The sequence below is a fragment of the Misgurnus anguillicaudatus genome, chromosome 23 (assembly GCF_027580225.2).
Source record: "Misgurnus anguillicaudatus chromosome 23, ASM2758022v2, whole genome shotgun sequence".
Taxonomy (NCBI): domain Eukaryota; kingdom Metazoa; phylum Chordata; class Actinopteri; order Cypriniformes; family Cobitidae; genus Misgurnus; species Misgurnus anguillicaudatus.
Window position 1 is genome coordinate 17,894,472 of NC_073359.2, and position 12,162 is coordinate 17,906,633.

The following is a 12,162-nucleotide window of genomic DNA, read 5'->3' on the forward strand; positions in this document are numbered from 1 at the left end:
CTGGTTTAAAAATTAAAAGTGTGAGTTTGTTGTGTCTGAGCACCTGTAATGTACTGCACAAGGGTATGGTGTATCTATAGGGAAACCCACACTGCAAAAATCATTTTCCTAATCAGTATTTAGTTTTATTTTACAGTAATAATATCTAATTATTCTTAAAACAAAATACAGTAAAAAATTGTCAAAATATGTATCCCAGCTCTCACTTTCAAAAAAGTACACCTTTGCACCTAACGAGTTTACAGTGAGGAAAATAAGCACTTGAACTCAGCTATTTTGCAAGTTCTCCCACTTAGAAGTCATGGAGGGGTCTGAAATTGTCCTCGTAGGTGCATGTCCACTGTAAGAAATAATCTAAAAAAACACAATATATGATTTTTAACTATTTATTTGTATGATACAGCTGCAAATTAGTATTTGAACACTGTCTATCAGCTAGAATTCTGACCCTCAAAGACCTGTTAGTCTACCTTTAAAATGTCCACCTCCACTCCATTTATTATCCTAAATTAGATGCACCTCTTTGAGATTGTTAGCTGCATAAAGACACCTGTCCACCCCATACAATCTGTAAGAATCCAACTGCTAACATGGCCATAACCAAAGAGCTGTCCAAAGACACTAGAGACAAAATTGTACACCTCCGCAAGGCTGGAAAGGGCTACGGGGAAATTGCCAAGCAGCTTGGTGAAAAAAGGTCCGCAATCATTGGAAAATGGAAGAAGCTAAACATGACTGTCAATCTCCTTCGGATTGGGGCTCCATGTAAGATTTCACTTCGTGGGGTCTCAATGATCCTAAGAAAGGTGAGAAATCAACCCAGAACTACACGGAAGGAGCTGGTCAATGACCTGAAAAGAGCTGGGATCACCGTTTCCAAGGTTACTCTTAGTAATACACTAAGACGTCATGGTTTGAAATCATGCATGGCACGGAAGGTTCCCCTGCTTAAACCAGCACATGTCCAGGCCCGTCTTAAGTTTGCCAATGACCATTTGGATGATCCAGAGGAGTCATGGGAGAAAGTCATGTGGTCAGATGAGACCAAAATATAACTTTTTGGTCATAATTACAGTAAACGTGTTTGAAGGAAGAAGAATGATGAGTGAAGCATGGGGGTGGTAGCATCATGCTTTGGGGTTATTTTTCTGTACATGGGACAGGGCGACTGCACTGTATTAAAGAGAGGATGACCAGGGCCCTGTATTGGGAGATTTTGGGGAACAACCTCCTTCCCTCCGTTAGAGCATTGAAGATGGGTCGAGGCTGGTTCTTCCGACATGCCAATGACCCGAAGCACACAGCCCCGATAACCAAGGAGTGGCTCTGTAAGAAGCATATCAAGGTTCTGGCATGGCCTAGCCTGTCTCCAGACCTAAACCCAATAGAGAATCTTTGGAGGGAGCTCAAACTCCGTGTTTCTCAGCGACAGGCCAGAAACCTGACTGATCTAGAGAAGATCTGTGTGGAGGAGTGGGCCAAAATCCCTCCTGCAGTGTGTGCAAACCTGGTAAAATACTACAGGAAACGTTTGACCTCTGTAATTGCAAACAAAGGCTACTGTACCAAATATTAACATTGACTTTCTCAGGTGTTCAAATACTTATTTGCAGCTGTATCATACACATAAATAGTTAAAAAATCATACATTGTGATTTCTGGATTTTTTTTTGATTATGTTTCTCACAGTGGACATGCACCTACAATGACAATTTCAGACCCCTCCATGATTTCTAAGTGGGAGAACTTGCAAAATAGCAGGGTGTTCAAATACTTATTTTCCTCACTGTATATTGGTTCCTCAGAGGTGCATATTGGTACCATTTTAAAGGGTACTGCCCTAGTGACAGCTGGGCTTCATATTTTGACAAATTTTAGCAAAATTGTGTAAGATATGAAGATTTTTTTAAAGAATATATCTTAAATGGGCATTTTTTCTGACTGCAAGCATAAACATGACACGTTTTGTTAAAATAACCTTTACAGAAAAGCCACACATGCAAAAACTCTCATGTGGAATGAATCACATGAAAAGTGGCATTTCTGTAAGTGAAGAAAAAAGATGAATAACTTGCCAATGGCACAACAAGGCAATAACATGAATATTCTCTAAAACTCATACAACCTTATACACTTTTGCCTTTTAAGTGAATTTAATAATATAATGTTGTATTAAAGAAATCCTGATTAAAGAAATGATTTTTGCAGTGCACAACTGCACTGGTAAACAAGGTTACAGAAAGGCTTTCTCCACCGGTTTGTTTCGACAGAAGGACTCAAGTCACACAGAGAAGAGACACTGAGAAAGAGAGAGACAGGACACATTGAGCTGAAGGGATTTAGTTCTTACATCACTGTGACAAGCAAGCTTCACCCTGCCCTGTGAAAAGAGGATAGTGTTATTAACTTCAGCATTGGTCCTGGCTCTCTTTAATAGGCTGACAGTGTCCATTACCCAGTAATTGACAGGCCAAAGGGCCAATCACATGACCTTAAGGAGAGGCAAATTATGAAAATGCATTCAAAGTCTTAAAACAATAAAGTTTGCTATTATATAACATGATATAACATTTCATGAGATTTTCACTCAATATCCATTGTGGTTCTAGTTTTGGACCAATTAAAAGTCACTTGTGGTGTTCTGGGTTCAATACATGTTCACTCTAATCGTCAGCATTTGAACTATTTTAAATTAGGAGCGGTTCACATTTCGCGCGTTAAAAAATGTTTTTTTGGAATGTAGATGCATGGCAAGCTCTCATTGAAAATGAATAACTTCCAGCTACTTTGACATTCTTGCCGGTGGCGGTCTGAACGCACAGTTCGTCTACAGTAAAGCTAGACGATGGGAGTCTGCAAAACATTTGGGATAGTTGGTTTAAAGGTCCCATAAATCTTCATTTTAACATAAACTTCATAGCTGTAAATGCAATTTGTTTTTTCTTTACAAATTGAGATGATGATGCGAAATTGCATTGCATGGCATTGCATTGAACTCAGAACACGTCTTTACTAGGGCTGTGACGATGCATCGCGTTTTCCATTAAAGCAACACCAAAGAGTTTTTTACCTTAAAATAACGTTTCCAAAAAAGTTTCAGTGGTTCATCCACTCAAAACAGGGTGAATGGCACTTTCACATTCGCTTTGCAGCCCTCTACCGGCCAAAACCGCACTAAAGAAGTTTCCAACCGTAGGGTAGTGGTCCTGTAGTTCGAGTGAAAACTATAAAAACTTGCTTTACGGCAGACCTACAATCCAATCAGAGCCAGCTATGCTGCAGTATTTACGACAGTGGTAATGAACAATTACGCTTCTAACCTTTAGGGGGAGCAAAGAGCAAGAAGTCTTTAGTGTTGCTTTAAAAATATCTGTCTGAAATTGATTCTGAATCGCAAGGCTCCGATTCTGTGTTTCACGCACAGCTTGTGCGTGTACTACGGCTGTGTTGTTTATAATGTGCATTTAAAAAAGCAACACTCGTCAAAACACAATAATTCAAAATATACTGTATTATCGTAAAAATACCTGAAACTATTTGAAGAACAGCAATATAAATATGCTTATAGACATTTCCTAATATACATTTTTTTAATGGTACTTCTTCTGCGGCAAAAAAATTAGTTTCTGCACGCGAGCGCCCTCTAGCTTTTGGATGTGGTGGCATTTCATTGTAATTCATTAAAATTAATTAATTGCACGATTTATTGTCCCAACTGTGTTGCAAAAAAGAATAATGAAATAAAAAAAGGCACAGCAATAGTGTCATTATAAAATCAGAACATTATATACAGCGATAGGTGACAATACAGTTCAAACTGATAAACACACACTATAATGCTATCACATTTTTACTTATCGTATTTTCCCGACTATAAGTCACACTTTTAACTTCTAGTCAGGTGCGACTTATATGTCAAAATTAATTTATATGAACCAAGAGAAACCATTACCGTCTACAGCCGTGAGAGTCCGCTATATGCTGCTCCTGTATTTATGCAATTCAATGGATTCAGTGATGCCGAATGACTTTGGGAAATTTTTTGAACTTAGTTTAGCCTATTCAGCCTTCCAGGTATGTTCTGCATGCTATTGTGTTAGCTGAAAAAATGCAGCCTGCTGTTCTGTGCTATTGTTTAGTTGCCTTTCCAGATTAAATGTCTGTCCTTGGGCTTGGATTTTGTAAAATAATTTTCTAAATAAATGCGACTTACTGTATAGTCCAGTGTGACTTATATATGTTTTTCCTCTTCATGACACATTTTTGACTGATGCGACTTATACTCGGAGCGACTTATAGTCCAGAAAATACGGTAATTGAAATTTCTCAAACCCTGAAAATATAACATGTGAAAAAACATAAAATAATCTTTGAGAAGACACGAGACCTTGGCCTTTCACTAGGACCACTGAAGTACAACAGGACGGAAACCAAATACCAGGACAGACTGACAGTATAATAATGTCTGCGGAGAGTTTAAAGAAAGTCTCAGGAGTAAAGATCAAATGCAAGCAACGACCCACAGAGGAAAGGTTTCAAACAGGTGACAGTGGGAGGAGCCAGAGTAGAAGAGTGCAGGGTCACCTGATAAACCACCTTAGGACACCCAGATAATAGACCCACCACAGGATGCAACTTAGGAGGAACTAATCTAGGATCCCAACATATCAAGAGAGGAATTGGAAATTGGGGTGGACATCAGATTGGAGGTTTTAGTCCGAGTCAAACAGGAAATGCACCATGCTGCGGCCACCTCGGATGTACAGACCGGTGAGGTGGCCGTGGGGAACGGAAGGACAGAAGAAGAGTAAAGAAAGACGTGAGAGACGAATGAAAATGCATTGGACTTGGCAGCCACATGGATCAGAAGGGGGGTACCCGGGTTCATGAATGTACTAAGGGACACACAGACGTACAGACTGAAGTGCTGTGGTACTTACTATCATCTTTGGTGGTGGAGCGGGGGGAGAGCGAGAATGTAATAATAACCAGAGAGAAGGGTCAGTGAAGCCACAAAGAGCCCCACATCAAATCAAAGTAGCATTGTTTGAAATAAACATAGCAGGGATTTTGCTTTTCAACTGTGGCCAATAGGGAGAACCGGCTCCGATGTAAAGGTTCGATTATTAAAAGTAATGATATGGGTCTCTTTTGTGAAAATAAAAAATACAGAACAAACAGAAAAAAGAATAACATTTATATCAAGACAAATTAAAAGCAGTAACAGTGTCATCTCTGCTCCTGTAGAAATGCACTTTTTACTAATATGCAAATATATACAAATATGATTTATAAACATAAGCAATTTATTATAATTTAAATTGGTATAGAAATAATGCACATCTGTGTGACTACAGGACCAGAGAGCAGTCTTGAGAGGCGTTTGAATGATATGGTGCACTCCCTTGCTTATACCATTGTTTAATAGTTTTGTCCATTTTGGGAAGGGGCGTGAATACTGTTGGTTCATTGAATGTTTTTTTTTATTTCCAGTTGCTCTCAGTGTTCATGATCCATAAACAACGGCGTAAAAAAATCTACAGCAGACGACTTTGGGCCAGATCTGTGCAGGAGTCGGTAGCATTGGTCCGGATCCGGCGCGGATCCGGCCCGGAAGTCGTCGGCTGTCTAGAAACAATTACTATGTAAATGTCTAGTCTAATTGAGGTTTTAAATCCTTTTACATATCATAAGCTCCCATTTCAAACTTGTAAACGCTTATTACCGTTTGGTCGGTCAGTGGTGGCAATACGATAGTCTTCTCCATTGTGTTCATGACCAGCTTCCAAAGCTCCTTCAGCACTCGCTTCAAAACGGTCTTCTCACAAATCTTAGCAAACAGCGTGAGGCTGACATTGAAATAAAAACAGTGTGATGAGAGAAAAGGAGTGGAGACATGACTTTCTTGAAAAGAATAATATCTATTGATCTTACTTGCTGTCAAGGAAGTCCATGATGGGCTGCAGGACATTGTCGGCATCCTGTGCCACGCTGCTGCAAGCGCTCGCCGGCACGTTTCCTGTCCCCTTCACCTGACTAAGTATGTCACCCATCTGCTTTACGTTTTCTTCAATATTTGGCTGGAAACTAGGAAGGAACCGGGATTTGTTACTCCAACATACAGTACGAATGAAGCAACTCTTGCTTGCATGGTGCCTTGACGTCTCACCTGGTTGCAAAGATTCTTGCAAGATCATCCAGGACATTGTTAAGCTTCACCTGCAGCTCTTTTAAGATGTCACTGGCTTCAACATTAAGCTGGAAGAGATATAACCCTACTTGATCACCAGAAAGGAAATATGTGTGCGTGTGCTAGTTCGAGTACTGTAGCTGATCTAGTTGGCGGATCTGTGGTATACTTACATCTTTACCTCCCATTGCCTCAAACATCTTCTCAAGCTGTACCCTGAGTTGTTGGATATTGTTGATGAGGATGCATGGCTGTGGTGAGCATAAAAAAACAATGAAAATGCAAAGTTGACCTGAATTAAAGGGTACATATTATGCAAAATCCAATTTTACAAAGTGTTTGGACATAAATGTATTTTGGCAGTGTGTAAACAAAACAACAAAAATCTGCTTAATTTTTAATGCAGTATCATTAGAAATGCTGTTTTATTCTGTTGTTAATGTGATGTCACACTGATAAAGCCCCACCCATTTTACTTAAAAGCTTTTCTATATGTGTTTGTTAGCACTAACGGGGCTAAAGATACAATTGTCTCAGACTGTTCACAGGAATCAGATCTATTTTTTACTACTGTCTGTTGGTAAGATAGCAGTGAAGCCGTAGCTCATTTGCATTTTAACCCTCTGTGGGCTGATTTTGCATCCTCAAACAGTTTTGACCTGTACTGACATTTGGTCTTTTTTCAGTTGCTTAAAAACATAATAATGGCAAAGGTCTCATAACACTGTGTTCAGCACAAACTGGGCTACAATATTATATGAGCAACATGTATGTACATGTTTGTATTTGCATGTGTGATTTTTAAAAAGCTAAATTTTTAAGTCACTGATATCCACAAAATCCACACTAACATGTTTTCACAAGACTTTTCAAAACAGGATCTAGTAGTCTAGAGTTTTTTTCTTCAAAGTGATGCGAAAATCATTCTGCCTACTCATTTACTAGGGGTGTAATGGTTCTCGGTAAAGAATCTAATCTTCCCGTCACCCTCCCACGGTTCGGGACGCACGTGCACCACGGTGCACCGTGTTTGATTCGACCACCCATTTCTAATATAGTTTGGTGAAAAAACAATGCATAAAACCGGTAAGGTATGGTTTTGCATAAGCTCTGCGTGTGTTTAGGTGAGAGTACTTGTCCAATCAACTCGTATGCAAATCTGTTGCCAACCTCACAGTTCCTCCTCACGTGTTGGTGTGTGTGTGGCGCGGACCGTTTAGCATGGCAAGCGAAGGAGAAAAGAAGCTAATAGAGACACCGCCAGCTTCATTGAAGTCTACTGCAGCAGCGATGCTCAAGAAAACGTGGACAAAATTGTAAAATTCGCAAGTGCTGTATGCTCAAGGAAATAAATAAATGACGAGTCGCTTGTTACGCCGTCATCACCAGGGTGTTGTTGATAGCACGCAATCTCAGGTGAGACAGAAACAGCACACATTGCCTTCGTGTTTAAATGTTAACAAACTGATCTTCTTGTGAAAAAACTTGAAGATAAGTTATAGCAGAATATAAAAAGTAACCCAGTGTTCTAAGCTATTTTATGTTCATTTTGAAGTGCACATACAATTGCTCTTAAGTGAAAATGTTGATTTTGGCAGAGGTTAAAAACTGCTTAGGTTTTTATTTTCGTAAAGAAGCCTGTTGTGACCAAAGTGTACCAAAACTTACCGAAACCGTGACCCTAAACCGTTGAACCGTTACACCCCTATCATTTACATAAAACAATATATTGATTTACAATTTCTAAGACACTTTTTGCTGAGAAAGGCCAAATGCGAGAAGGCGGGAAAGCTCATGAATAATCTGTGATTGACAGCTGAGGAAACAAAGACTTGCATAATGAGCCACATAATGAGCCCTAATTTAAATATTTCTTGACATCTTAATGACGCCTTTTATATGTGCCATATAATAACTGAACGATTGTAATACTTTAAAACATTTATATTTCAAATATCATTTTCAGTTAAGTTTAAATACTTTTTATTCAAATTTAAATTGACTTTATATTTGCATAGACCCTTTTACAGCCCACGTGATCAAATAGCCTGCGCACGCATTTAGGCAACAGAAGTGGTGTTGTTCCCCAGTGGTATTAACATGTTAGCAACTCAGAAAGTTTATTAAAAAGGTTTCCAGCATCAAAATGTCTGGTTGTTGCGTTTGGTTGCACTAATATAATATACTTATATACGTATATATGTACCTGGTCACTATATTTGTCAATCTGCTTACGTCTTCTATCCACTCCCCTATAGTACACGGATCTGGTAGCTGTGTCGAAAAAGTTGATAAGTCAACTTTTTAAAATAACTTTCTCTGTCTGTGCTGCTTCACTGCTGATTCTTGCCATACTTCCGTTGCCAAACTGCGCGCGCATACGTTGCCACGTCATCATTGTGTTTAAACAGTAAAAGGGTCTATAACCACATTATTAAGCAAGTTAGTGTATCACATGCTGTATCATACTGTATCTAATTTTTCTTCAATATTGTGCAGCCTTATTAAAATATTCTTTAAAAACCCCAAGACCAAGTTGTTAACCTAAACGAAATAGTCTTCCGAAACGAAGTCTTTTCATTTGTATAAATGTAAATGATACCTTTACAGCACCATCCTTTGCATTCTGGAATTAAAGCGAAAAGAAAAACATAGCATGAGTTTTAAATTGAAACCTATTTAAACCAGATTACAGGTTACATCCACAGGACTTAGTAGACTATTACCACTTTCTCCTTGGTGCAATGGTTGGGGAAATCCCTGGAGATAATGTCAGCATAAGAAAGCAGAACATTGCTGATGGTCTGTAGGGTAAAGAAAGCATGTTAAAATGAGCCCCAGTGTGACCAACTATAAGCTTGATAGCAATAGTAAAGTTATTAAGCTAGTTCCTTTATTTGATCCATTCTTCATACCCGGCCCAAACCAAATTAGACCAGCATGAATTTAAGCCACAAAGTCCAACCAGCATTATCTTTCTGGAAACTTGCTTACCCAAAGAAGCATTTCAAATTAGACAAATTGTGACACCAATATCTAAAACACAACACTGGTTCTTTAAACGATGTAATGATGTGAATTAAAACCTCATGAACTTCACTATCACAAATAAGAACTTCAGATGGGTGTAAAACAAGGACCTTGGCAAATCTTTTCATGTAGTGTCCGACGATCTGTGGGTCAGGACACTCCAGCTTCTTAATGATCTCAAAGCTCTGGTTAAGCTGCGAGAAGACATCCACCACCGAACATGAGAAGAGCGCATGCTCTGAAGTTTGCTGATACTGTGGGAAACAGAGAATTACAGGTGCTGTCAGAAGCCAACATGAGCTACAATATTTGCAACCAGACTTCAGGTGCAAACTCTTTTGTCTGGAAATAATTGGGTTGAGGTGAGACTGTGGCAGTTTCCCAAAGGGCTCTCGGTAAAACTAATGAACTTAAGACTGTGCTTATTGGCTCGGGAACATGTTGAGGTAGTCAGGAGAGCATTCATTCATCATATTTTGACACGTTTGCTGCAGGCTGGAGGTTGTTGCTATTACTAACTGTATTTACAGCTCCTGGTAAACAATGGCATTTGTAAAGTTTTGCTTTAACTTTGATGCTTTTCATGTCATATTTATATTAATATCAATAATTCAATAATTAGTAATGCTGTATTTTTAAGTTAACTTGGAATCTGATGGTACTTGTGCATATATTAACTAGTCATGAGACATGCGAGAACCATTTAGATTCGTTGTTATCAACATGCAACCATATTTGAACTTACCATTCTGAACTGTATGTTGTCATGGATACAATATGTATTGATTAATACGCTGAGAATATTCATCATTTTCTCTCACAAACGTATTGTTTAGCTTCAGAAGACATATTAACTCTTTACTCGCCATTGATGAGTTAACTCGTCAATTAAGAATGGATGAATGAATGAATAATTTATTTCAGACAGACAACAACAACAACACAGTTAAGCTAACAAACAACTAAATATTTACATCAGTCTGAAACAGGTGTAGGCTGAAGCTCTTGCTTATAATGCCTAAAATCTCATATTTAAAGGGGCCGTGGCATGAAAATCTGACTTTTTCCATGTTTAAGTGCTATGATTGGGTCCCCAGTGATTCTATCAACCTAGAAAATGTAAAAAAGATCAAACCAGTAACTTTAGGTAAACCATTCTCTAAAAGCACATGAAAAAATAGGTCGTTGAAATTTGGTCGTTGAAAATGATGTCATAAGGAGCTCTTATTATAAAAATACCACCCCTTAATCTGCACTATCCAACCACAGCACTGCCATTTAGTGCAGAGAAAAGCACAATTGAGTTTAAATGTAAACAAACCACTATCATTGTGATCAGTGTTTGAATTTCATCAGCTCATTTGCATTTTAAAGGACACACCCAAAACGGCACATTTTTGCACACACCTACAAAGTGGCAATTTTAACATGCTATAATAAATTATGGTGGATACGTTGGGCAAACGTATCATTTCGCTATAGAAGACATATTAACTGTTTCCCCGCCATTGACCAGTTAACTCGTCAATTAAGAGAAAACCCTTCCCAGCCAATGACGAGTTTTTCCGGCAATCCGTAATAACGCTATTATACAGCAGGTGGCACTCTTACGCAACTTATAAAACCCGAAAGTATCGCCCTAGGGCAAACAGCTGTATGTCCTTGTATGTTTTAAGGATCGCTCTGAATCTGATCTCTATCACAAATCCTTCACAAAAATGCAATTATTTCAGCTTTTTGCTCAAACTTTGGAATTTTGAAGAAACCTACCCATATTTGAGAAGTGATAAAAAGAGAACAAATGAAGGTAGGATGAAATGGTTTAATTTGTTTGAAAGCAGAGTGTCTGTTCTTTCAATTAATATATTGTACGTTTATATATTTAAAGAAGAACATGGAATCCATTAAAATTTGTGAAAATCATAAAAAATGCTGGCACTGACTGGCGACTTTTTTTTAAACGCTGGTGGGGAAAGATTTAAAGTCACCATGAAATGAAAAACTGACATTTTTCATGGAATAATGTAGCGTTTTATATCAATGACTTATCTGTGCGCTTCATAATTAAAAAAAAAACAAGTGCCCTTATAATCTTTAACTACAACGTTAAACTCCTCCCCTCTTTAAAATGACCTCTCTTCACTTCCTGTCACAAGAAATGGCGTGAGGGGGCTATCGGCGACTTGTTTTTGCCCGGGACATGCAGTTAGCAACATGGTGCAACTTTCAACGAACTGATAAGTTCTCGATGGACAAAATTAAGTCCCACCCTAAGTTTTTTCTCATTTCCGAAGTCGTTTCACTCGGATATACGTCACGATATGGACAAGAAGACAATTGCTATTTTCATTGGGGACTTTGGTTAAAGTATTTTCATGCGCCGCCATGTTTGCAATGCTTCCAGGTCTTATTATTAGCAAGACCTGTCATATACTTTGCCTGCGTAAAGTCCCTCCGCCAGAGGATTTCATTTTATAGCGGTTGACAATTGGCACTCCTTATTGGAAGGCGAGACTACAGAGTTCATATTGACCACTTTAATCTCTACCATTTATATCAATACCACTTACGCATCTTTAATATTAAATATCTTTGCTTTAACCTACTGGATTACATTAATGATGGATGTTTGTGCTTTTTGGAGCTTTGCCATGTTGAATCCAAATAAGAAGATAACATGCTGGCTTTTTAATATAAAATTATTCATTATTCAATTATTCACTTTTCCTTTAATAGCATCAATACATTTAGCAAAAATACGACATTAATTTTATATTATTAGATAGTATCCAAACTCAAGGACTCAAGGAATCAAAAGGCAATCTCACCCCATCTTTTTTGTCTCGCTCCAGAGCACCATGCAAGAAGTCTCGAGAAACCTCTTCGTTCTCGTCCAGCCACTGGATGACGAACGGTTCAAACCACCTGCAGAGAAATACACC

At 38.4% G+C, this 12,162-nt stretch overlaps 1 protein-coding gene across 1 annotated transcript in view; it reads right to left on the reverse strand.

Annotated features, from left to right (window-relative positions):
- Positions 1–12,162, reverse strand: part of unc13a (unc-13 homolog A (C. elegans)) — a 59,465-nt gene that overhangs the window by 15,192 nt on the left and 32,111 nt on the right. The window contains exons 28-36 of the mRNA XM_073862175.1: positions 12,049–12,145; positions 9,331–9,474; positions 8,917–8,994; positions 8,793–8,816; positions 6,364–6,441; positions 6,170–6,258; positions 5,935–6,087; positions 5,726–5,849; positions 2,351–2,380 (exon numbers count right to left, since the gene is read on the reverse strand). Coding sequence (XP_073718276.1) covers positions 2,351–2,380; positions 5,726–5,849; positions 5,935–6,087; positions 6,170–6,258; positions 6,364–6,441; positions 8,793–8,816; positions 8,917–8,994; positions 9,331–9,474; positions 12,049–12,145 — 817 coding nt within the window. The remainder of the gene's footprint in view (positions 1–2,350; positions 2,381–5,725; positions 5,850–5,934; positions 6,088–6,169; positions 6,259–6,363; positions 6,442–8,792; positions 8,817–8,916; positions 8,995–9,330; positions 9,475–12,048; positions 12,146–12,162) is intronic.